Raw genomic sequence first — 27,179 nt, 5'->3', positions numbered from 1 at the left:
ACAGTGTTTACTTCCCTCCTCTGGCCACTGTAACACAGCAGACTTTAGAAGGGTGCTGTACAAATGAAAAACTTGTTATTCTGAAGTGCCAAAATTATAGATGATACATTATAGACACACATTATACATCAACTAATGTCAGTAACAGCTGCTACTTGACTGATTAGACTTCCTAGACCAACTTGTCTAGCAGCCCCAACAAAAACACCGAATTTTCTCAATTTCTTCAAGGCATTAAGGAAAAATTTTGAAGAATGCTATTCAGCACATACTGTCCTCGAATTTCTCCATTTTAACTGAGTAGAAAGTCTAATCAAACTGGTTTTCCAAGGCATGCACTGACGAAATATTCTGTGAGTGCCTTGGAACAGGTGATGACCAAGTGGAAACACCTGTTTACCACCACTGCCATGCCTCTCCATCTTGCACTTTGAAGGGATTAGCTTTCTTCAAACATCGTAAAGCCTCAATAATTTTGCCATTTCTGGTAAATATTGCTACTTTTGCTTTTTACCTACTATGGAATTAGTGGAGGGAAAGGATCTCCACCTGCCTTTAAAACTATACTACTGCTGACAAGCTACAATGTTAAAATGTATTTGGCTTTGTTGATTGGCAATTTGCAGCCACAAAGGGGAAGAAGTCAAAATGCTCTACCTCTATTCAACAGCGAACCTCTTCAAACAGAAGATAACTAAAATTAAGTGCAAGTTCAGCTGAGGCCCTGATGTTCTATTTCATTAAGAATTTATTCATTTAGGATTTCAAATCTGAACCTGTACCCCTCCTACCACCTTTTCAAGAGACACTCTCCACGAGTAACAGGTATTTAAGCTCCATGTCTTGTATTTACTGACAGACTATAAACAGACACAGCTAGAGAAGTGTAGTCTGTTCTATCATTAAAAAGTTGGTCTGAGTACAAAAGATTCTGAGCACTGAATTTGCCTCTTTGCATTCTGACAGCAGCAGAACCAGGTAAGGTAAATGTACGATCACATGAGCAGTAGAATGCGCAAGATGAGTAAGCACTGAAATCTTTTGCCAGTTTTAAAACCACCGGCTACATTTCCACCACCCCTCAGACTCTCCTCCCCTTACCTGAACTCGCTCACACACTGGTGGTGTAATGCAGGAATAGTAGCCTGGGAAAGGTGGTTTCAAAGTCAACTCTTCCTATTCTCAAAGCTTGTAATTGCTTCACTGAAAAACCTTAAGGAAAACTCTGGGATTAGTTAAGCATGATGTTTTAAGAGCAAAGTGTGGCAATTATACTTCAAAAGCTTAAATAACTTATAGAAGCTGCTTGATGCAAGTATTTATTCATATCCAATATGGAATTAACTACTTACAAAGCAAGACCTTTCAAGCTACTAAATGTTGCTACTTACACTCAGGAGTATATTGAGTGCTACTGATTTGAGGCCTGAATGAAAATTTCTCTCTGTAATCAGATACAATATAACCAGAAATAATAACAGTTATAGTTCCCAGTTGGTCCTCAAACCAATATTTAACATAGTTTAGCCTCAAATATGTGTTCAAGGATGAAGTACTGACCTCCTTGCAATTCAATAAAACAGGTACCACTTTACAACACAGGAAAGTAAACTTCCGTGCAAGCTTAACCATCATAGACACTGTTTAAGAAAAAATGTAGGGTCAATTAGAACTAGACTGAATTAATTTTATTTCCTTCCAAAAAGAATAGACACTAATTTAACTGTATACAGAATTTAATTTAACTATAACTATACAAGTTTCAGTATATTGTCCTGTTCAAAACCTGCTTATATATAAAAGAAAAAATACTGCCAAAATTCTAACGCATACTTTACAATTAAATGCCCCAACCTTCTTTCTACCCCTAATAACCTCAGACTAGAGTTGCAGTGTTCAGATTGATTTATGTATGGATGAAAATTCCCTTGGTCGTAAGTGTAGTTTCTTTATTACCCATGTTTTTTTTTGCACTACCACCAACACTGGACTCAAAATTAAGTTTTACAGTATTAGCAATAAAAACTTTGATGAACCTTGTAAGAAGAGAATTCAGAAAAAGATTAACAACACTTTTTACTGCATTAAAATATGTTACATGTCTCTAAAAAATAACTTATGCATTTCTGTGCATTTTCTCCTGTTTATTAATCTGTCACATTTTACTATTGTCTCTGCTAAGTTCTTTCTTTGAACACTTGAACAAATGAGTAGTAACCACTCTTATCAGACCATTTAAACTCAACTCCTTTAAGTTCTCTTAGAACACAAGAGTTTTTGTTTTGAAGCAAAAGGCATCAAATAAGGTTCCAAGAATTTTTATCATTACACTCAGTCAAACAAGTTAGATAAAAGAAAAAGACAACTTTTTTTTTTTTCTGGTATGACCACTCAAACCCTACCATTCCTCCACTTTCTATTGTTACTGCATTTAAACCTCCAACATTCTTTACCTTGACTAAATAAAGGTTTCCGTTTAGTTATTTACTGCACTGTTTTACCTAGTTGCTGTCCAGGCACACTGAAAACTCCCCACTACACTGCCAAGTCTCCAAATCCACCGTTCCAGTTAATGGAAGTCTAGGTCACTCAAAACCAGAATTACAGTCGGCAATTCTGTTTAGATATACCACCTGATGTGGTATTATGTAATTGCATCACAAATCACTGTAATTGAATGCAAAGTAAATGAAACTTGAGTTTATTAAGCTTCCAATTTCTGGGAGGTCAAGAGGAACTAGAACTGCTCTGGACAACAAAAGAAAATAGACTGTGCTTACAGATCATTTTCTGCCAGATTCTTTCTTTAGGACCACTGTTTTATTGTTGCCCTTTCTATTACATGGGGGGATGTACATATTATCAGGTGTTAATAAACGGTCAGTGCCTGTACAATACATTCTACAACTGAGCACCACTTTCCGTAACTGAACAGGCAAAGAAATTACACTGAACATCAGCATCTGGCAGTATTTCTCCAAAAAAAGTGACTAAAATGGGTTTAAATTGATTAACACTATTAAATCACATCTAATATTTGATACTACATGATTTCATTACAGCTATACGATACAATTATACAAAATGTGTTAACATCAAAGAATACAACCAAAATTAAGATAGCAAACAAAACCTATATAACTTTTTTTTCTTTACAGGAAAATACTTTTGAAGTATGCATGTAACTGCCCATTCTTTTAAAGAAAATCTACCGCAAGCAAGTTATCACCCTCCAGAAAATCACACATAGCATTACTACGCATATCCCCAAAAAGTGTACAATATGCACACTTGGAAAATACAAAATTAAAAAAAATTGTAAGCAACAGGTGAGCTTCATATTTATAAGAATGTGAAAAGAAGTCCAATTTTAGCACTGTTGTATAAAGAACTGTCTCTTTTGATGCGAGTTCATGAGCTGACCCGGCCAGTTGGGGACGCACTTTACAAAACACCGTGTTCTTGAAACAGGGTTACATATCAAGGTAGAGCATCTTAACAATGTCACCTTAAAGTTTTTTGTGTGATTTCTCTTTTTTTTTTTTTGCTTTTTATTTACTACTTATCAAAACACGTCCTTTAGTTTGTAAGGTTCTTTTTTTTTTTTTAAAATTCTTTCCTAGAAACAATATACAAAGGGGAGGCGTATTTATTTCCAATTCATTTTCCTGCAAGACGCTTTTGAGTTCAAGAATGTTCTCCTCCAACTTTCACTGGTTGTTTTTGGCCTTAGCGTGTGTTAAGATGTGAGATTTCAGGTTAGTTGATTGCGCAAACTTCTTATTGCAGCCGTCAAATGGGCAAACGTAGGGCCTGTCGCCAGTATGAATTCGCACGTGTGTGCGTAAATTGAAGTCCAGTGAAAAACGCTTTCCACATCCTTCAAATGTACACTGTTGAAAGGAAAAGATATACTCTGTTAGCTAACAAAAAAGCACATGTTTCTATCGTTGATTAGAGCAATATTCTTCAAATCATTAGACTGCACAAACATGAAGTCAGATGCTGAAGATTATTATGGTGAAGCTGTGAGCATCATCTGTGAACTACACCAAAAACTGCAATGCTTAGGTATAGATACTGAAGTATACTATGTATATTATATATACAATAGTATATCTATTTTCAAAGAGGAACACAACTAACTTCCAGCTTACAAGCAAATGCTTTCACTAAAACCACCTGTGCATCTGAAACAGGACTTTGTTACACTGCACTACAAAACAGAAACAAGCTTTCACATCAGCATTTCCCCCTTTCAGTGACAATTTGAAAGATTTACTCATTTTACCCACTTTACTTTTAAGATGGGCTTGAAATAAAAAGGAGGGCATGTTCAGTAGTAAATATTTATATTGACCACAGAGGATATCCAGTGTACACATTTAAGTGAATTCCTGAGGACTGCAAATCAAGTTTATAAAATACTTTATTTAAAAAAATAATTAAAAAATAACATATCTTAAATGTGTATTGGAGAACAGAGATATGCTCAAGTCTATGAACAGCTGTAAAGATTTATAAGCAGTATCATATGAAGAGGGCAGGGGACCTCTGGTGGCAGAAGCCCACGTGACTTGATTTAAACAGAAAGAGATTTAGTGACTCCCACCATTTTGCTGAAAACTGATTAATATCCTCTACTGAAAATTAGTATCCTGAGTCAACTGAGCAAACAGCCCCAAGTCTCAGTTGTCCACAAGCACTAAGTTGAAAAGACGATGAGAAGAAAGAGACATTTTCTTAATTCAGTAGTAACTGCAACCTTCATTGTTAAAGTAACTTCACATCTTATTTTGAAAGGCATCTCCCATGTACATATGATCTGGCAATTTCTAAGAGAAGTCCATGGAAACAGTTACATGACAGACTAATTAGCTGAAGGGGACTTCCAGTTTCTAAGGTGATCATTCATTGCCTCATCTGATTTTAGGAAAGACACAGACAGTATCCCCAAAGTCCTATGGAAGCCAGGTTACAGTTACAGTGTACATGTATAAAGGGTGGTACTTATGCCTGGAGGTGAACAATACCTGAAAGGGTTTCTCTCCGGTGTGAACTAGCTGATGTCGCTTTAGTTTTGAGCTCTCCACAAAGGCCTTGCCACATTCTGCACATACGTGTACTCGAGGGCCATGAGTGTGCAGATGCTTCCTCATGGCAGAGTTGTCCCTGAACATCTTTGTGCAGCCCTTAAAAAGAAGAGTGAAACTCAATTAGTAGATAAGCTAGTTCTCATGAAGAAGGTTTTATCTGCTACAGTACAAGCATATAAAATGCTTTTATATCCTGAACACTTTTATATAAGTTGGCCCTGAAAAGAACATCCATTACATTTATTCTTAAAAAAGCAATACAAGAAAATTAATCATTTGAAAAGCTGATAAAAAAACCTAAACACAATCCCAAACATAAAAATCTCAAACTGTCTCCTCACTTAATACTATGAGCCATGTGCAATCAAAGGAATAATAGGACAGTCTCATGAAGAAAATGCAGCTCTGATAGAAGCAAATGAATAAACCAAACAAAAGCACACAATGGTTTTAGAGGAAAAAACAAACACAAAACAAAAAACCCAACAAAAAACCCCCAAAAGACAGAATGATAATTCATGGATACCTACGGTGTATTCTTCAATGTGCTATATTCTGAGTACTACTACAACATATTATATAGTATCTAATATACTACAGATTATTCTCTAGTACCAATTTGTATGTGCACCACTCCATCTCCCAACATTCTGTCATCTTCCTTCTCATTTCTGAGAAGAAATGGAGCAAGAGGGTTGGTTTTCAGCACATAACTTACAGAAACTACCTTGTCCAAACTGGCAGCAGCAGACTGATCACTACCACCTTAAGACAGAGTGCCACTGCTACTACAGTTTAAACCTACAGCGTGATACTGGGCAGCTGAATAAGGTGAGAGATCTGTTGAGTTAGTGCCAACTCAGTCTAAAAGCAAACAATACATTAACTCAGCTACAGCATCTGAAGTCTTAACCTGTGGTCCATGCTGCATCAACACAGGAATATTGCTTTTGATTCCAGAGTGTGCTTAAGCCAGCAGTGACCTGGGGCTCTCTTTACTTAATCCTTCTACTTGTTTTTTTTCACCTTTTAGTGACAATATCTATCATATGCTTTAGAAATGTCTTCCTCGAGGTTCAAAATGCCTCATAAAATCCTACTAACAACCATAAATTCTATTTGTACTACAAGTGATGCTTGTAGTTTAGACTTACATAAAACTAGTCTACCAACATCACTGTGTTACGAGGCATAAAATTTAACAGCAGAACCTAAAGGAACATTAAATTGCTAATATTAAATTCTGCAGGCTTCTTTTTCAAAAGTAATACATTTGAATATGCCTTATTTCTTAAAAAATGCGAAATGTCACTTTCAAGAAGAGTTCTCCCTTCAGGGACTAGAATTTCTTCAGCTAATTTTGAAGTACTGTGCCATCATTTGTTGCATGTAGCAGAACTGAGTGTGGCAAAGCAGCACCAAAATTAACAGACCATCAACTTTTTTTGTATTTATTTCAAAGTCCCTGCTTGCCTACAAGAGCAGCAGTTACATCTACAATATATTTCTTTTTTTAACTGCAGTCATAAATGCACAAAGCCTAGAAACACTAGAAGACAGAAAATGGAAAGATAAAACATTCTTTTTTTCCCCCTGTTCAGATGAAGTTGAAGCTATGAAAGAGTAAATCAAAGAAATGAAGGCAACATTCCTTGGTATTGTAAAGAGTAACTGTTCCTGTATTTCTGAATACTGTATTATGATAAAAACATGACATTTGTAGAATGTGGAGAACTGGAAATCAATTTAAGCACAAAGAGGAATTCGGAATTCCTTACACCATGGCAGTCAGAAAGTAGCCCTCTATTCATGCTAATGGGTACTATTAGCTATCTGCCCTGATTATTTGCTTAGGCTCACACTTAATCTAGACCAGAAGTCAGCAAGATTGTATTTGTCTTTTTTTGTGACAGGCTAAGTCAGCTAACAGAAGCACTACAAAAGCTGGATAATGCAGTAAAGACAGATGCTACCAATCTAGGTGACTGGCAACATTTATTCAAGACAGAAGCTTGAATGTGGTTCAGAATCGTACTGAAAAGCTGATAAAAAAACCTAAACACAATCCCAAACATAAAAATCTCAAACTGTCTCCTCACTTAATACTATGAGCCATGTGCAGTCAAAGGAATAATAGGACAGTGGTTCAGAATCATATCTCCAAGATGCCTGCTTCTCAAGATGATGCACCTTCCAGCTCTGTGGAATGTCATTCAGAGTCTTCCAATAACGCTGACTTTGGCATCTGCACCATAAATTGCTGATTCCTGATCTAGACTCCAAATCTGTCATAGTTTCCAAGCAGAGGATATATAGATCTTAGGAACGTACTTTGAACAGCTTTCAGAACATTCTTTCAAGTATGTATTCTTGGGTGTCGGGAAATCACAACAGTAAAACCAGCATGTTAGGGGCTGTGCATCATGGTTACCAGAAGATTAGGGATGCACTAACCTTAAGACAAGGAATGGGAATAATATATTATTCAGTGAAAGGTTTTTAAGGAAGCCTCTAGAGAATAATAACTAAAATACAGTTAACTGAGTGTAGTCTATTAACAGCAAGATATTTTAGTTTTTTATTCTCAAGAGAAAACATCAATACAAAATTCTGATCTACAAATTACTGTCTACTCATAAGCTGAGCACTTCACTTACTTTGTGAGGACAAGCTATCGTTCGTGGAGCATCATCTTCTTTAATTTTTCTTGGTTTCATTCTTAAAGATAAAAAAGAGAACCAACAAACATCAGTATAAAAACATTAGTAGACAGCTCTTCTCCTCTAAGTGCATATATAATGAGTACATTTATCCCTTAGTGTTACATGCATCAGTGGTACTCACTTTAACATTTTCAAAACCTTCATAATAATACTAACAGTATAATTTAGGATTTGCAAAGTTCTGCTTTTCCAGAAGGACCTCTCAAATACGGAATAAGACATTTAATGCTACCTTCTTAATCCTCTATGTGGAAATAGAGGGTTTTCCCCTGACTTATACTAATTGCAAGTAGGAGGTTTTGTTTGAAAACTCCATTTTTGTTGTGCCAGTACTCATGTGGCCTGTTTAGCTTCACTTCCTCTCCATAGGACATGAAGAAGAGAGTAGATGCAATCATTCTTCAGAACTTTCACCACACACAAATCTTCAGAAGAAAACTCTACAGATGTGGGGAAAGCAGGAATCAGGCAAGTTGTGGAATCTACACAGACAACGTAGACAACCATTACAACCACAGAAATAGTCACTTATTCTTACTTTAAGCTACTGTGTACATGGATTCCACTCTTGGCAACTGACAATCAATCACCTACTTACTCTTGGTCACTGACAGGGATCTTCATCATTACTTTCTGGGTGCCACTAATCTCCACTCACTGCATAAGGAGCCCAGCAAACTATTGTTTGTATGTGCTAGGTCTATTTAATACATAATAAGACTCTTTGTAGAAAAAATCTTAGAACAGTGTTGTCACAACAACCACCTGTCAGAATTCAGAAGAGCCAGATGTGTGACATCACTCTGGGGAAGTGAACTGTACTTTTAGCTATCTTTATTTCTCAAACCTGTAGTGCTGTCTCCAAAAAAAACGAAAAGAGAAGGCTTATCCCCACCTAATGGTAGAGGTAGGTAGGTGTAAATAAATGCAACCCCACAGCTGGAGATTGCCTTAGATAAGTAATGAATTTTGCACATTCCCAAACCTTGCTGTAGAAGCAGAGCTAGTCTATTCATGTGGGTTATTGAACAACTTTTCCTGATAATACAGTACAAGATAGTTCTGTGTGACAAGGTGGTTACATATCATATCTGTAAGTTAAACAAAAGGTTTTCTGGTGTACTTTAGTTTCAACTAAACAGAGACGAGTGGCTTAATTCCAATTAATTAATTCTAATTAATTAATCAGAATTTATCAGAATTAATCAGAATCACTATTCTTAACATTAAGAAGGAGAAGTGTCTGTTGCTATCCAAGACAGTTTTAATCCCCATGAATTCAGTTCCTGGAAACTGATATTGAAGAACAGGGTTGGGGGAAGAGATTTCCAAGCAATGTATACATGTACTTTTTCCCATGCATTTTTATTAATTAATCTGAGCCTGGCTAAACAGCAACTTCTAAACATTTAAAAAACACTCAAGAGCTGTAGGAAAAATAAGCTAAAATCCCTCTAATCTGACTGCATTTGTTTCTTTGCAGGCAGGGTCTATCTTCTTTGGTACTGTCACACTCCCATGTCTATGGCTGAAATCTGCTCTTTCACCTGCCGCCTCCTTCACGTAGACTGCTGAGAGAGGACAGCAATGAAAGGTCTTGAAAGGATGAATTAAGGCAAAAGCAGTGAAAAAACTCCCTGAGAAGTCCTGAAGACCCAGGAAAATATTCTTAGAATTGCCAGTGGAGTAATATGTGATGGACTAGTCTCCTATGGCTCTGCCAGCTATCACTGGTCCCTCAATCGGACTCCTTTCAGTACTACAGGTGCAGCACAGTTCCACACTCATAGTACTGCAGGTACTGAGACTATAGGAAAACACACAAAAAAGCTTTCTTTACAGTATCCCTACAGAAAGATTCAACTACCCTTTGCATGGGATTGTCCTTATTACATCTCTGTGAATTTTAAAAACGGGAAAAGACACAGAAAGGAGCATCTGTAATGTCAAAATGGTCACATAAGAGAATGATTTGACAAGATGGGACATGAGAGAACACAGTGTTATGATTAGAGAACAAACACCCTTAGGAGACAAAGTTGGTGCCAAAACCATCTCCTTCTATCAACTTGTTAAATATAGTCTGAGTCTTCCCCCAGCCTCAGAAACAAAAGCAAAAAATTCCTAAACCCAAGGTCAGTGTTCATGACTGATCAGAATGACTAAAACCGCTATTGTTCTGAAGTCTTAACTGACCACCTTTAAAGGGAGCGACTAGACCAAAAAAGGATTGCTAACAACAGATGTGGCAAATAGCTTTAGTGGGCAGAACCTGTATTTTTACACTTTGCCTAAGATCCTACTGATCATTGTGTTAAATCCTATTCCTGACTCTTGCATTTTGCCTTTGGTATTAAGTCAATCTTTGAGAAAGAAATGTTGCAACAGTGTCATCTCTAACAGGCTGCTGTGGTAGAGCGAGAAGGAAAATACCCTGGGCCAGTGTAGTCAGGGAGCTTGAAGAACCAACTGCAGGTGAACTGGATGGTCAGACATGGGACAGACTGGAGCATCAACATACACCTTATATTTTTCAGTTCAGTGCCTGAGCAGGTACGTAACATTATAAACGTCCATTCTGGAATAAGCTGACTTTTTAATTTTCAAGCTTTGTTTCTAAACTCAGGATTATCAGTCCAGCCAGTGTACTTGAAATTTAGTCACAAAATGACAAAAAGCTCTAGCTAATAAACGAGCAGATTTTAAATCATCTCATTTTTCATGGAAGCATGGCGAGTGGGCAACTTAAGCCTAAAATGTGGAACAAGACTGTGCTTATGCACAGGGTTCCATAGACAGCCAAGCTAATCAGCAAAACAGAAGCACACACTTTGACAGGAAGAGGTGGCAAATGGTGTCCAGGCTGTATCTCGGTGCCAGAGGCAGCAAGAAACTGCCAAGCCCTTTACAGACTTGGATTAAAGGCATGAGGGCACGTACACCACAGGCACAGCTACGATAGATCCTTGTGTTAGCAATGTCATCTTGCTCACAAGGCTACAGAATCCATATGGACAATCCCTCAAAGAACTCAAACATATTAGAAAAAAAGATTTTGGTCTTACTTTAAAATTAACTTTCTGCAAAAGGAGACCAGACTAGAATCTGGGCTGTTGATCTTACACTGTTGCAGGTAGCTCTTGCTGGTGGCAGTCAGACTTTTGGCTCCCACCAAGTAGAGCATCTCTGCCAGCTCCATCCAAGTTTTCTTAGCCTGAAACATTAATCATAAACAGAACTCTAACAAATATAACTATTTAAGACAACTACAGACCCACACATTAATACTGGGGTGGAACTTCTGAAACACTCTCCTTTGCAGAAAATCAATTTACACGGCAAGACCAGAATTCACAGTAGCTAACTGTGAAAATTAGGAAGTGTACCTTTTGGATCAAGGCACTGGGACACTGCAATTAAAGGCTAAGTCTTAACTTGTACTGGGTGGGTGGAGGGAAGGAATGAGTGACAGCAGAGGGAGACGGAAGGTGTGCAACCTTACAGCTTTAGAGAATAAGCTTCATAAAAGTGCACACTCCTATGCATGCATAAGGAAGACTGAGTGAAATCACAACTCAAGTTTCTCAAAATAAAGCAAGCAACATTGTCACTGTGCAGTATGTGAAAGTTGTATCTAATCACCTCCTTTCATCTACACATCTGAACTGAAAGTACTGTACCCTGACAGAACCAATCCCCACCCCTGTCAATCTCCACAACCCATATGCTCGTCCATAGACCCAATTTTAAAAGTTAGCCACAGGAACAGTGTTAAGGCTAGGAATAAAGTAAATATAATTCAAAAAACAAATAACAGTATAGAATTTCCTCCTTGTTTCGAAATCTCTTTTTTTGCCACTGTTAAGAGCTCTGAGTTCTCACATCTTTTTTTCTCCCTCCATACATAAATCTAACCTAAACAGCATTACACTCTCTCAGGCAACTCCTTTGACACAACCTAGAGGTCTCTGATGACAAGTAGTGATATTCGCCCGTGCTGATGACCAAACCCCTAAGAACAACAGTCAGACATGGCAGAAATTATTCTCTCTCAGCAGTGTTACTGCCACTGCTGATCTGTTCCCTCCTCGTGCCATTCCCTTTGTGCTGCCCTGCTGAGCAGAACTAACATGAGCATCATGGCCCTGTGCTACTGCAAGAGTTCACTTGTGCTGAAGAACTCCTGAAACTGGCTAGACTGGCTTTTGGACAAATAGATAAAAGGGGAGTGGCACAAGGTGTCCCAGCAATCTATGTGCAACCCAAAAACCCACAGCCAGTATCTTAACCGTGCTTCGGTCAGTTAGGTAGAAAAACGTCATAAAATGTTCTTTCACTCCATCATTCTGGCAAAAATAATTACTAGGTTTGTTCCAGCTATGAAGGATATAATATGTGTAAACAGGGAGAGTGACCTTCACAGTGTGGTACAGAGCAGAAGATTTCCCCTCCCCTAGAAGAGCACTCTGGGTAAAGCAATTGTCACTTTACTGCCCTTTAAGCTTCTCTGCAACAAGAACAAAACCAACACAAAAGCATACACCTTATAAAGAGGCCTAAGTCATAAATCTGGGTGACCAGAATGCTTTGTCAGTTTTAAGAAGGGTGTCCGATTTCAAACGCTAACGCAGTTTCCTCTCCTTTGCTTTCTAACCGTTTGGAAAGCGGACAGAAGGGAAGGGCAGTTCTCACAATGGCTCTCCCTCAGAAAAGATACCAAGAGCACCAGAAGATAAAACCATGGAGAGTAAAGTTTTTAACCATCAAGACCCATTACTGTGCCAATTTCCCAGCTACAGAATATTCCCTTATTTCTTAGTTTTACTGATGTCTGTTTCCTGCTGTCTATAGCCAGTTCCATAGCATGGATCTGCCTGGAGAACAAGAGGGAGGGAGGGGGCAATCAGGGTGTAGCCGGTTGTCCTTAGTGGCTTGCTTTGAGGGAATTTGCCACATGCCCCCACTAGAAATATCCCTGCTACCTTCCCAAGCTTTTAACACCAAGCAGTTATGATTTCTTCACAGCTAACTACTGAATTACTTGTAATCAATTTAGACTGGAATGAAACATTTTATTCCACTTGAAAGAATTTCCATTGTCACAGTCAAAGGTATGAAATGAAAATATGGTAACTTATTAGGTTTTATGTCTTTCTGAGCACATCATTCACAATTAACATTTCACATTTTGATATGATTGTCTCAGAGAAATCCACCTTTTTTTAAACTGCATTTTTAAAGCATGCTAGAGAAAATTCATGACTCCTAAACCAGAATGAAATAATCTGTAAAAGGTGATAAACTGCCCAACGAGGTATAACTTATGGTAATTCATCTGTGCACTACTGAACACATCTTAATGTTCTGACACAGCTTGTTTATTCAATGTTTCCAATGGAATCGCAGATTGCATAAAAGCTTTTCCAGGAAGAACCATAAGAGTTCCAGTTAAAGGATCCAGATTCCTGCTATGTGACTCAATGACAAATACACTAAACCAGGTGGTGAAAGACAACTGTACCACAACAGACAGTCAGCAGCTCGCTCTGGAGTCCCACTGAGTTCTGAGCACTGATGGTCACTGCAGATGCTCAATTACTACAGTTCCAAATTATTTTTTTAAGGGCTGAAGAGCTACAGACGACTTCAAGCATCAAGTCCATTCCTGCACTACCTTTCACTTACTATATCATGATCATAACACACAAACCGTGCCCAAAATCTACTACCACCAGAATTCAAGCTTTGTTTAAGCTTAACCTCAGAAATTTGTTCCTAATAATCGATGCCTGGTTTTCAGTAGCTAATTTCTACAAATGTATGGTGAGATCCTTTAAACTACCTTAACGAAAACAAGAAAGCAAACCCACATAACTTTCTGTCAACTACACAAAGCACACTTAGGATACAATTTTACTAGCCAGTTCACACTTCCTTATATGAGGACTGTCAAAATTCTTTTTCCAAGTAATCGAAGTTTTTTATTCAAAACTTTACTCAAGCACACGAAGTTACTTAACAGGTTTACAACTTTCAACTTCATGTGCTGCTCAAAGTTTTCAGAATACAGCTACTAAGAATTTTGAAATTCTGAACTGTAAAACAACCAGCAATGCTTGACAATTTCAGATAAATTTACATTAAACACATTCTTTTAGCATGAAAAACTGGTTCCTTGAACCTCCAAACCCAATCCCACACATGTAAACCCAATTTTTTCTTCCAGCTTGGCATGCAATGTTTCTGGTGATATTGCACACAGGAAGATCAAAGAGACAAATGAGCAGTGGTTTGGAGATATGAGTGCTTGAATTCATCTTATTAGATCCAAACAATATTCAAATTCTAATACACCCATATTCTTTATTCTCAGAAGAATAAACAAATGCAATAATTTAAAACATAAAAAAAAATTAAAAAGAAAATGGTTGTGTGTTAAGACAAGGGTGAAAGTTTGACAGTCATCAATTCTGATCGAGAAATCAAAAAACTTTCCTTAAAACAGAAAACGCATTAAATTTTCATGTATCTAAAATTAAGCTATCAGAACAATTTTTTCCTAGGTTTTGAGCAACTTGGGGATACTGCTATAGGATATGCCCCCCTAAGTTGCCTGTTCTATCATCGTATACTTCTCACTGAAGTGAATTACATTTTATCTGCTGCACAGAAATAGATTAACAGAAAAGGGACTGTACACACAGACCTCAATCTTTCCATCATCTGCTAAGAATTCTAGCTCTGGAAATTCCTAGAACATTCCACTATGAATATAAAAAAAAAAGTGATAATTTTAAAATACTGCCAGCAGCCACCATTTTCTCTATAGAAAACTAACTAAAACATTTCACAATATTCAGAAATATGCCGACAGATCTTATAGAAGTAGTCTGGTCATTTCAAGAAGCCCAAATCCTGGCAACCATTTCAAGTATTCAAACCAATCTGGAGAAAAAGTATTCAGTATCTACATGGAGAAGAGTCTGTGAGAAACTATTTCCACTTCCTAACGAAAGACAGCTATTCAGTACTTCAGTGTTTAATAGAACCAAGAGTTTCACCATGTTTTAAAATAACATATAATAAGCAGAAATATGGAACGTTTTAGAATTAGAACACTACATACACTCAGGAGTATCACTTAAACATTTGCTTTCACAAAAAAAGTGTATGAACTTTTCAGCAGGTTTTAGAGAAAAATACATTAACTTTGATGAGCAACAGTAAAACAAGAAAGAGCCGTATCATTAGCTAGAACCACTCATCACTTTAGATAGAACCCTGCTTTCAGTTGTTTATGATGTGCTTTTAAACATTTTCAGATCGGATAGCCTGAAGCACAGAGCAAGACCTGCAAAATTATTTTACTAGCCTTCAAAATTCATTGTTCAATGGCTATACTGAACATAACTGTGGGATGAGGCCGTGCCGTCATTCCTCTGGCACAAACACACTACAGAGTAACAGGAAAAAACTTGTAGAAAAGCAGCAAGATCAAAAAGGTGAAACAGGAATAGATGCTGTTTCACTGAACATCAAGATCCATGAAGCCAGACCAGAACTTGTATCAACAGTCCCTGCCATCTAGTAACTACTAGGAAAAAGGCACACTTCTGTACTAGGTGACCTAGGAAGTAAAAATACCACTTGCTCTAAGTGCCAGAACTGTGCACCAGAGCTCTGAAGAACAGCCAGCTGCTAAAAAATGAAAATTAGTGTGGCTTTACACGTACATTTTGTTTTCAACATGGGTAAAACTCGTAGCAGCAGCTAGAGAAAGCTATGGCTTAAATATGTAGAGACACAGCACCAACGCTGCCCCTGCACAGAGCAGAGCAGAAGGGGAACAAGCCAGCGCTGCAAAGGCAACCCCTGTGTGGCACTTCCAGGGGCCGGAGCGACCTCGCGGTTGCCCTCTGGTGGCCACGGGTGGCCCCGAGCCCCCGGGACCAGAGCCAGGGCCCTGCAGAGGACACTTTTCGGTACCCCCAGAACAAGTTACTCCACCTCCATTTGACAGTCAGTCACCTTCTCACTCAGGTCAAGGAATTGATATGTAAACGAAGGACAATACTGACTTAGTAGAGGAAAATCCAAGCAGTACAGTTACCAATCGTGACCGAAATTATCAGTGGCACTTCAAAGTGCACAACACGTGACTCTGTGAAGAAGTTGTTAAAGACCTCGAGCTTAAGAAGCAGGTAAAAAAAAAACAGTAAGTGACTTTACAAACTAAATACTGTAGTCTAGCTTTTTAGTACTGAATAACCTGAATGTAGCATTTCACTTACTGGATCCTTCAGTGCTCAGGATTTTAAGGCTACTCACATCAAAAAAATGTTCTGTCATGTAAAATCAAAGACTTGATAGGGTTAGAAGGGACTTCTGGAGATCATCTAGTCTAACCCTTGTGCCAAGGAAGGCTCACCCAGAGTGATGCAGTCTATCGATGTATTTAGGTCCTGTCTTACCCAACAGAACTAAAGATCAGAAGTCACTGAAGAAGTGACTGCTGAATATAAACCCCACTTCCTTTAGTTCAGAAGAGAGCAGCTGATGCTAAGTCCCTTGTTTTAGAAGATAATTAAATGGAACAATAAGCCATACTAAATCTACCATTCTGCCTAACAGTTTCATAATTAAACCTGTGAAAAGAAAACCATTTTAGTTTAAAGTTCCTTTCTTCCTACTTACCTAGCAAATTCAGCCAGTTGCTTGGGGTCCGAGAGGTCAATGCCAGGTATTCCACCAGGAGGAAGTTTCTTCCCTGTCATGTACTCTGAGTAATCTGGAGGAGAATTCTCTCCAATGATCTGCTCTTCCACTACTGTTTCATGGTCAATATCTTTCTTATCATCTGAAATACACAAAATATTGAATTCAGTACCTACTAAAGATCAAAACGGCATATAAGTTATTAGGCTGCATCTCAATATAAATTCACTAATGTTGCACATTTAAAAGAATACACTGCACTTCCAGATCTCCATCGTAATTGTGAAAAACAAAAAGACAGTTACAGCATGAAGAACACAGGAAGAATACAGTGGGTGAGGAGAAGAAGCAAAAGTTGCATATCTACTTATATACAAATACAGAAATAAGTAGAACAATCCTATAAATATTGGCTGCATTTGAAAGATAATGTACTTTTCCTCAAACAATGCCTAAATATTCAATTCCCCTAACTCTTCAAGACTAACCTTCACCATACCCTCTTTGATACTCAACAGCAGTCCGTAACTCTGGAATTCTATCAGAGGAGTGGCAGACACTTACCCTATGATGTCAAGACTACTGATCTTTACTTCAAGTCTTCAGACCCCTTGACCTCCAACAGAAGTGTCACAGAGGGACAAGAAATTTAAAAATAACTGCTAATGTGCTTCAGCACCTGCTTGTAAAATTAAGGGTTTTAAACACTTGCAGACTGGTCTGAAAGAAAATAAAAACTTAATCCTGTGTCTGCCTCCCAAGGGGGCTTCTTCCTTCTGTGGCAAAGGCCAGCCTAAGGTCCTTCCCACTCTACTATGCAAACAGCAGGCTGGAATTATTCAGAGCTTTGATCTACAAGCCAGTTAAGATACTGCTATTTTCTCTGCTCTAGAGCTCCTCCTACGAATTTGTGCTCAAGGACTGCAGTGAAATCATGTGTAAGACCTGCTGTTGCTGTCTACTCACATTTAGACCTTAGAACATACAAGACACAATCTTTTCTCTCTCCTATTTCTTTTGTAACAGAAATCGAAATACACAAAAATTATAGAGAATAGAAACATCCACCTATGTTCCTCACTGAAGTGTCACACCAGGAGAAAGACATACACAGCACCTATCCTGTTTTCCACCCTCAAATACACCTAATGCAAGAGATATATATATGGTTGTAACTGCTCAGCTCAATGTAATAAACTTGACAGTACATTACTTCTCCTACTACGTGTATGGGGGACAGATTCTGGAAATTATTTTATACACAAGAGGCTTTACAAAAATAACAGGAAGTTTTATTTTATGGGTAGTGTTTAAGCAATGAAAACACAAGGTGGTGGGACAGAAATAGCATTTCACCAATTAATAAGAGATAGGAAAACATAAGGCAGAAAACAAAAGAGGAAAGGTTTTGGGTTCCTTTCCCCTAAACAGAAACACAGGAAATAACATTAGTCATTACTCAGTAACTTAGGCTAGGAGAGAGAGGACAAGATATATGCAAATAAAGGACATATACTAAGCACAAATTTGTATTCAACTTGTAATGCCTGCTTTTAAGGTTTGCCACCGAGCTATTTCTAGAAATGTTACTGCTAGTTTGGGGTTTAATCTGATCTACCAGATCAAATAGCAGTTCATGTATATTCCATGGTGAAAGAGGAAAACAGACTCCAACGCTGCAAAGACAGAAGTGTAAATAAGAAAATACTCTCTGCAGCATTAAATCCAAAATAAACCTCAAAATCGACTATTTGAACCTTTTTTATTCTCATCTAGTTTTCTCACCACACTATGTTTCAGCCTCTTCCAGTGCTTTAAAGAAAGCAACTGAATTTACTTTAAGCGAGGATTATGTGTTAAATTTTACAGCACCTAAAGGAGTTACAAATTCAAGTCAAAAAACCTTCAGTTTGGCAACATTTTTTTCTTCTAAACAGAAACTTGAAAAAAGATCATTAGCAATGCCTACACAGGCAGAAAAGACATGGAGCCCAGAAGGGCACAGAATTTCTGTAGAGCTAAAAGCAATGCCTTCTCCATGCTGTAGACTAGAATGAGATCAGCTGCCTTCAATGTAGCCATTTCAACAGCTACCCAGAACTTGCAGTTTGACTGTTTGATGACATTCATAACATAGACAAGTTTTCATTTCCTGCCTTAGATCAGATCCACGAGTCAACAGGGAAATTTTGTATACATTCCTAAAGATCTTCTTTCCTTCCCTACTGTAAAGGCTCACTATTCCACAGTGCTTTCTTGCTATTTGAGGACCAAACTGAAAGTCAGCCTTCAGTGTCTTTACTTCCCAAAAGCCTGCCAACAGAAATCAGTTCTACAGCTATTTAATTCCACAGACTACTGGAGCAAAACACAAAAAACTATGAACATATTGCTTTGATAGAGTAGAAAATAAGAGAAACTATTGTTTAGTATATTGACAGTTATGTGAAAATAAAAAACAAGCACATTTTTCATACCAAAAACCTGCATCTCTACAGCAGCACACACCTCCACTTCTAAAAATGAATTTAAACCAAAGCAATAAAATACAAAACAGTTACCTTCAAGTCTTATGTCAGGCTAATACTTCTGAAAAAGTAGCAACAGACTTCAATAGCTCTTTAGTATCCAGACCATCCTAGTTACAGACCATCCTATGACATTATCAACTCACTAGGAAAACAAAACAAAAACAACACACAAAACCCCCCCTTGGAGGAAGTTTGGAAATGGAAAAACTTTACTAATGTCCTCTGTGCATAAATTTAGTTTATTTGTGATGCCCTACCAACCCGGACTAGACAGCTCAAAGTCTGGAGGGTAAAGTGCAAGCAAACTTTCACTCAGGCTGACAAGTTAACCAATAATTCTCACTGCAAACTGGGTAAGTTGATTGATGTTTCTTGCCTTCAAGCAAATCCTGATGCCCACTACAGGCAAATTACTTCCCGCTTTTCCTCTCATGAAGCACTGGAGAAGCAAACATATTGCATCCAAAGCAAGGCAAAACACAGACACAACCCTGAAATTACAGTGACACCTCTGGATAAGTGCAGTACAAATAAGGCATAGTAACTCCATGCAGTTTATGCCCAAGCCAACCTAATGTGGATGCCACCCATGCAAGCTAAATATGGACAGAGCCATGGAGCCAGTCAGGAAAAGGAAATTAACTGCTATGTATTATCTGATCCACTGTTTTGTCCCTTAAAACCACTTAAGAGTAGAGCAAACTCAAACATAAGGCATTCTGCTTAAATGTGTATCTAGCACTATTCTTACAGATCTAATGCAACTTTCTGTTATGAACTTGGAACACAATTTTAGTCCCCCTCTTCTGAAAGACAGAGAGGATCTGAACACGTCAACTAGCTAATCACCATCTTCACAGAAACATTCACTACCAGTCACTGCAACAGCTACGTCCAATATTCATCTATCTCATAAAGCTGTAAAATACTGGTTTGTTAGAGACACCACAGATATTCCCCTAGATCCTTTTATGCCAAATTACATTAAGATACGTACTTAGTCTAAACCGGGTTTCTCTATGCCCCTTTTTAGAGCACATACCCAAACACGTCTTCATGTTGTGTCCTTCCCCCTGCACTACTCTCATGCCGTATATACGGGCAGCACACATGTCGAACCGGATCCACTTAGGCCCTTCAAAGCAACTACTTCAAACATTTTTTTACTAAGATCAGTGAAAGTTCACTGTTTTAGCAAGCCATGTCTTTTGACTACTGGTGAAACAGTCAGAGGTTTTAAGAGAACTAAAAGTACCAACTGAAGTAGGAAGAAGCAAGATTACTGGGATAAAACTAGTAACTGCAGATTCAATGACAAAACATGGTAGAATGTGTTTCTTAAGACTTTATTGATCATGCTTTGCCTCTTATTACCATGCTTTCTCCATCTCTTGCAGCTTTTCTGTTGCACAGAAAATCCACGCACCTCAGAACCCCACTATTTCATGCATTTCTAGACTAACAGCTAGCTCCAGCTGACAGCTCTGGAACTCCCCGGTTTTCTAAGATGACGCTCTTAACTCTCAACCCAAGGAGCCCTGTCAATATTTTTGCCTCAGTTATTCTTGATTTTAGCCATCATACTCCACTTTGAGATCCCCAAATCCTGAGCCATCCTTCTTCTCCTCTATTACCAAGCAGAGAGAAAGCACTACTGTTCAGTCGGTTTTCCACTGTGGAAAACAGGGTGCCAAAGGGAACTCAGGAGGTACACCTGGCAGCAAAGCAATGAGACCTGATCCTATAGCTTCCTCCTCAAGGTACCAAGTTAAAAGACATTCTACTTACCAGCTAAAAGGATGAACAACATTTAAGCTTAAATTTTCTTTTTATGATCACACAGTTAAACACATTGGCTTTTAGGAACAGCTGAGAAGCAATTACATGATAAAGGATGTATTCGGCAACTGAGCAGTACCAAGGCACTGTCATAACAGCTTGGTTATTGCTACCACACTGCAATCTCCCCAGGCAAATTAGTTCATTGGTCATGTTTGGAGGCAAAGAACTGTAATTAGCTTGTTAAATAATACAGTTATTTAGCAGACACTTCTGAATGTTAAAATTCTATTTTGCACAGTATGTCATTTTTTAACCTAATCGGCTGCTAGGTTACTTCCCCTCTGACGTGCCTTGCATACAGATGGAGAACAGGTTCTTCTTTCCCCGTCACCCATCTCTTATTTCACACCACTGAGACATGAACTGACAAAAACAGTGCATATATCAATAGTCATCTTCTGACTTCAGCATTTATGAGATACTGTGCCGAAGCACTATGACCTTCTGAATGGTCAGCATATGAGCAACTCAAGCATCCCAGGGAAGGATCCAGTAGCAAGCTAGAGGATTCTAGTTTGAAAGGTGGGCTAAGAGGCAAATTAATTGAGTTATTTTAGATGGTGAAACACATGCATGTATTTCACTTTCAAAACTGAAAATACATTTAAAATAGACACAGGAAAAGGTCCATCTTATCACTGGAAAAAACATCAGGGCAGACTCAATACTTAGAGATACCAGAAGCCTGTATCATAGTCTTAATCAGAGTGAGAAACAGATTGTCATCTTAATATTTTAAAGGAATCAATCACTTTCTGCCTCCATTATGAAAAACTTTCATATAAGAATCTCATTACCTATCTGTCATCGTAAAGCATTTTGGCCATCCTTGATACAGGTCCACAACTGAACGAAAGGATTCGTCTATCATTTATACTATATAAGACAACTGGTCAGACAGCAGATGGCTATTTTTCTCACCCCTGCCATCTGATGAAGTAAAATGAAAACCCTCCTATATTTTTTGAGACATTGAGTTTTTCTAAGAGGTTTTGAAAAACTTTCTAGAAATCCAACATGAACTCCCCAAGCTTCCAAATGTGGGTCCACAGCACAGGCTTCCTGGATGATCAAAAATAATTTTCAAACCCTGCACGTAACTGCTGCATCTTTGTCTTTCCCATCTAGGGATAGGATACTTGAGCAGTTTAACATCTGTGGACAATGTTTGGTTGTACTATTTCAGTCTTAACTTGCAGACTATGCTAACAATAATAGTTTAAGCCAACACCTATTTCAGGTTTGAAAGCTTGACAGTCATTACCTAGAAGCAGATGTAGTTACACTAATACTTTTTCCCCACTCAAAATTAAGCCCCAACTGCTTGAAATTTCAGTATTTGGTGCAGCCAGCATTTAAGCACCACCTTCCGAATGCTCCTGCATGTAAGAATCAGTTTTCCAAGCACCATCTGACAAAATGATTTCTCACAGTCCTTCCCCACCCCCATTGCTATTGTGCACCCAACCTGGAGAAAGTCACTAGAGACAATGATTCAAGTTGAATCCAGCAAAGGCACAAATAAATTCCACTTGATAAAAACAATTTTTCTAGTACAAATTGGGATGTCTCTCTTGGAGAGCACCATTAAGTTTAAACAGTTTTCTGACAAATATTAGGACAGTATAAACACACTACAGGAACATGATTGAAGTATCCACCAGATATACCTCTTCAACTCTTTCAGAAATATAGCACCTTTGTTCACTTCTTATTTTCACACATGAAGAAAAACAAATAATTCTATTCTGAAGATCTGAAAAGCTGATCTGAACTAGAACAAAGCATTCCTGTTTCAAACTAAACACTTTAATTATAGGTCACAAGTTTGATATCACTATAGATACCAAGGTGATAAGAGAAGTTATGGTAAGTTTAAATTGTTGCCAACAACAGTACTGCAACTTCTAAATAACCACATAACAAGACGAGGACTAAGTAGTCCCCTTTAGTCACATTGCTATATATTTCACAGATTATTTCTACACATTTCAAAAGGTGTTACAAGACATGTTATACTCAATTTCTGGACAAAGATTTATGATTGGTTAAATTTGGTACCACCCATGTACAAGCTAATATAGTAGCACCAGCAAACAGTAACAAGGAATTAATTCACGTTGTCTTCCCACACTGTGGTGAGCAAAGTGCCCTTGGTTCCTGATTCAAAAACCCATGCACAGCAATATAGGGCTCATTGTTGTATCTTAATGCGTGGCCTTATTTACTGTTCGTCTCTTGATGAACTTCTTGCTAAGCATTTAAACCAGTCCATTACATCAGTGTGCAAGCAAGTCTTTAATTATGTTAAAATATAGATGCAAAACTGCTATCTTTCTTCAAAATAAAGTATGCTTGATTCTGCAGGGAAACTTTAGTACTACTACCTTTTTGCAAGTCAGTAGTTTTGGGGGGGTTTTTTTGCATTAATTTACTCTGGGGGTTTTTTGTGGGTACTTGGGGTTTTTTGGGGTTTGTGTGTGTGTGTCCCCCTGTCCCAAGTACCGTTTCTTTTGCAATTTTTCTGGAAATTTTTCTGGATTTGCCCTCTGAAATTTCAGGGAAAAAAAAGATAAAGCCACAGCATTTAACCACTTCGGGCCACTTCTGTAACATTAAATAAGTTACATATGAGGTGTAAGAACCTGTCCAATATGCTCGGTAAAATGTCACAAGATCTCAACTGATCAGGCTGTTTGAAGCTGGGGGTGTGTGCATGCACGCACACAAGGAGAGGAGGTCAAACTCTAAGACTGTGCTTTCGCCCATATATTTGATTTTGCTTTTGGAGGGGTTTTTTTGGCATTAGAAGTGAAATCAGACTAGGTATTCATTCTCCTGCACCATGGATATAATTGAGTTGAATACAATAACGCAATTCAATCTCCAGTAAATTATAAGCGGATATCATTCCCACTGAGCTTGCATGGTCATGCTCATAAAGAACAAAACCACCAAAATCAATAGGGCTATCCCTGATGTAAAAGCTGTGTACATGGGAAGAGAAGCAAGTTTATTGATTATACACATGCTTCACTTCAGCCAAGTAATAATCAGGATGCTTCCTTAGACCTTCTGCATGCTATCAGGCACTCTGAATTTCCGAGTGCAAATGCATGCTAGAAATTGTCAATTGATCTCAGCGAGGTCCTGTATCCTGCCAGTTCATGAGTCATACAGCCACTTGCGTTCAGCTACCTCAGGCAGCATCCACAAGTCAGGAAACTATATTAATTTCTATTATCTTTTATGTTTCTTGGATGGTGAGTTCTAAGAAAAATACCAGCAAGGGAATTTATTCAGTTTTCACACAGTGACACAGAAGCATACAAAACACCATCCAACTAAACATTAGTTGGGAAACTCTTGCATGTTCTTTTCTGTTCATCAGGAAGCAAAGAACTTTGATTAAACTGACCGGGCTAACAACTGACTACATGTCAATAGTGTCAGATATTCTGTCAAACTTGCTAAAGTAATCACCTGTATTTAAAAAGAGAGTAAAAATCTGAACCACCATGCTTGCCACCTTTTCAGGCAGGAGAATTCAGTCATCCAATACATTTTCTCTTCTACACTTGCCTTTCTAACAACAACTGGTCATTTGCAAACATCACAGAGTGCAAACATTTTAGATATCACTACACACTTTTAAAAATGCAAAAGAGCACAAAAATTACGATATGCAAGACAGATTACCAACCTACTATTTAAAGAGCACACACCAATTTAAACGTTACATGAACTCATACTATTTGACCGCTTTTTTTCCGCATTTACATAACTTAAGGACAGAACTGTTGATGATAGAACCTTACTGCCAGCAATTTATTTTAGTAAAAAAAAAAAAAAAAATTAAGTGGGCAGGGCAGGTACCAAGTCAGGTTCACTCCAAGTCCCACAGATACTAAACCCCTTCAACAAGATTTTATTCCCTTTAAAGGACACTCCCACAAAAAAAAAAAAAAAGAAAGGAAAAAAGGAAAAAACCCTTCTCAAAAAAACACAATCTCACACGACACGGACTCTCTGCGCCTATTTAGAGATTCAGACCTAGGCGAGGGAAAAGCTGGACGGTTTGCGAGCGCCAAGCAGCAATTGCCCCTTTCCTGCCCGCGGCTCGCAGGGACGGAGGTCACCCCCAGGGCTGCCCCTCCCGGCTGTCACCCCCGGCTCCCCTCGGGCTCCGCAGGGACGGTGGTTCGCGGCCGCCCCCTCCGAGCCGGCGGGAGGCGCGGGCAGCCCCGCGGGGGCGAGGAGCCGCTTCCCCTCGCCGGCTCCGGGCGGGAACGCCCCACCCACCGCAGCGGGCCGGGGCCGGGCGGCCCCCGGGCGAGCTGTGCACGGTATTTCGGGGTTCGCCGCCCCGCGCCGGGGGAGCCGCGGGGCCGGGGCGGGCGCGTCTGTGCCCGCACATCGCGGTCATGGCCCGGCGCACACGCTTCGCTTGGGGCCGCGGGCCGGCAGGGAGAGGAGCGGGCCGGCAGGGAGAGGAGCCGGGGAGGGGCGGCGGGCTGGGGAACGCGGGGGGAGAGAACGAGGACAGAGGGCGGCGGCGGCGACCGGGGGAGGGGAGGGCGGGCGAGGGGCTGGCGCGGAGCGGGCCCCGCGGGGAGCGGCGGCGGGGCGGGGACGGGGGGAGCGCGGGGAGGTTCGCCCCGCACCCCGCCTCCCCCTGCTGCAGAAACTACGCCATTGCGGCCTGGCCCGGGAGCCGGCGGCGCTGCCGCCCGCCCGCCCGCGCACCCCCCGCCGCCGCCATCTTGGCGGCCGCCGCCATGTTTGCCTCCTTCCCCCCGGCGCGGCCGGGCCGAGCGGCGGCGGCAGCGCAGACCCCGCCATCTTTTCGGGGAGCCGCCATACTTGCCCTGGCGATGAACATGGCGGCGCCCATCGCACACACCAAAACATGGCCTCCCTTCAAAACAAAACTGTCCCGGCCGCGCCGCGCGGCCGCCGGCGGGGCCCGCGGCCCGGGGAGGGAGGGGTCCCGGCGCGCACTTACCCGAGGCCCACATGGTGACGGAGAACTCCCCCTCCAGGGTCTTGATTTGCACCTGCTTCTGCTCCCATTTCCTGCCGCCGCCACCCTCGGCCCCACCGCCGCCTCCCCCGCTCAGGTAACTCTTCTTGCTGCTCTTCTTGCCGCTGCCGCCCTTCTTAACGCGGCCTCCACCGCCGGCCGAGGAGGAGCCGCCGCCTCCGCTCTTGCTGCCGGCGGCGGCCACGGTGACCAGGGTCTGCTCGATGTACTCGTCCTCCCCGGCGGGGGCCGGCACCGGGATGAGGATCTGGTCCTCGAACCCGTCGTCGGCTCGCAGTCCGTCCGAGTCGTCTCCCCCCACCACCTCCTCGCGGGTCTGCACCAGGATCACCTCCTGGTGGTGGTGGTGCAGGTGGAGCTGCCCCCCGCCGCCGCCGGCCGCGCCGCCGCCCGCCCCGCTGGGGTCCCCGTCCGACACCAGCGGCTGCAGCGCTATCATGGGCTGGTGGTGGTGGTAGTGATGGGGCGGGTGGTGCGGGCCACACTCCTCGCAGCATTCGTCCTCCTCCTCCTCCTCCTCGTCCTCCTCGCCGCCCACCACGGTGGTCTCGATGGTCTCCACCGGGATGGTCTCCACCTCGATTTCGTGCAGCTCCACGATCTCGGCCGGCATCTCCGAGCCGTCCGTGGCGATGTACAGGGTGTCTCCCGAGGCCATGGCGGGGCGAGGGGGCGCAGAGAGAGCTCCGCGGGCGGCGAGGGGGCTCCGGTCCGCTCCCCTCGGCGGATGGTGGGGCTCGGGCTCTTCTCGCCTGCCCTTCTTCTCCTCCTCCTCCCCCTTCCACACAAACAGCAGCGACGAGCAGCACCGACAGGCAGAGGGAGGAGGGAGGGAGGCAGCGCCGCCAAATCCCGGCCGCGCTCCCTCGCGAGATCTCCGCCGCTGCCGCCGCGACGGGCCCCAGCCCCGGGAGGGCGCTGCGGCCAGGCCCCGCCCCCTCCCCACCTGCGCAGCCAATCGCCGCGCCCGCCTCGCCCAATCCAGTGAATTAGCCAATGGGAGCGCGCCGTGCTGCGGAGCCCCGCCTCCTTTGGCGGCCGCCGGCCAATCGCGGGGCGCTGCGAGCGCGGGGCGCGCCCCGGGACGCGGAGCAGCCAATGGGTTCGCGGCGGCACCGCCCCCTCCCCGCGCGGGAGCACCGCCCGCGGCCCGCGCGGGGCCCCGTGCTCTGCCCTGCGGCCGCCAGGGGGTGCCCCGGAGCGCGGCTGGTAACGGGCGGGGCCTGCG

General features: G+C 41.1%; 1 protein-coding gene across 1 annotated transcript; it reads right to left on the bottom strand.

Annotated features, from left to right (window-relative positions):
* Positions 1-1,666: 1,666 nt before the first annotated feature.
* On the bottom strand, positions 1,667-26,885 carry YY1 (YY1 transcription factor). The gene is made up of 5 exons (XM_064659160.1): positions 25,913-26,885; positions 16,514-16,676; positions 7,754-7,814; positions 5,034-5,192; positions 1,667-3,893 (listed from the first exon to the last, which is right to left on the bottom strand). Exons 1-5 carry the CDS (start codon positions 26,607-26,609, stop codon positions 3,711-3,713), a joined length of 1,263 nt encoding a protein of 420 aa, XP_064515230.1. The 5' UTR covers positions 26,610-26,885; the 3' UTR covers positions 1,667-3,710.
* Positions 26,886-27,179: the final 294 nt, after the last annotated feature.

The sequence above is a fragment of the Pseudopipra pipra genome, chromosome 6 (genome assembly GCF_036250125.1).
Source record: "Pseudopipra pipra isolate bDixPip1 chromosome 6, bDixPip1.hap1, whole genome shotgun sequence".
Classification (NCBI taxonomy): domain Eukaryota; kingdom Metazoa; phylum Chordata; class Aves; order Passeriformes; family Pipridae; genus Pseudopipra; species Pseudopipra pipra.
Note: the sequence above shows the minus strand (reverse complement) of the source record. Positions and strands in the feature narration are given on the sequence as shown.

Bases quoted from the DNA above. Each gene is read 5' to 3' on its own strand.
- YY1 (XM_064659160.1), bottom strand. From the start codon at position 26,609: ATGGCCTCGGGAGACACCCTGTACATCGCCACGGACGGCTCGGAGATG. The intron at 16,677-25,912 runs GTAAGTGCGCGC...TGTGTATTTCAG, and splicing joins CGTCACCATGTGGGCCTCGG to ATGATAAGAAAGATATTGAC. The intron at 3,894-5,033 runs GTATTGTTCACC...TCCTTTCAACAG, and splicing joins CCGGAGAGAAACCCTTTCAG to TGTACATTTGAAGGATGTGG.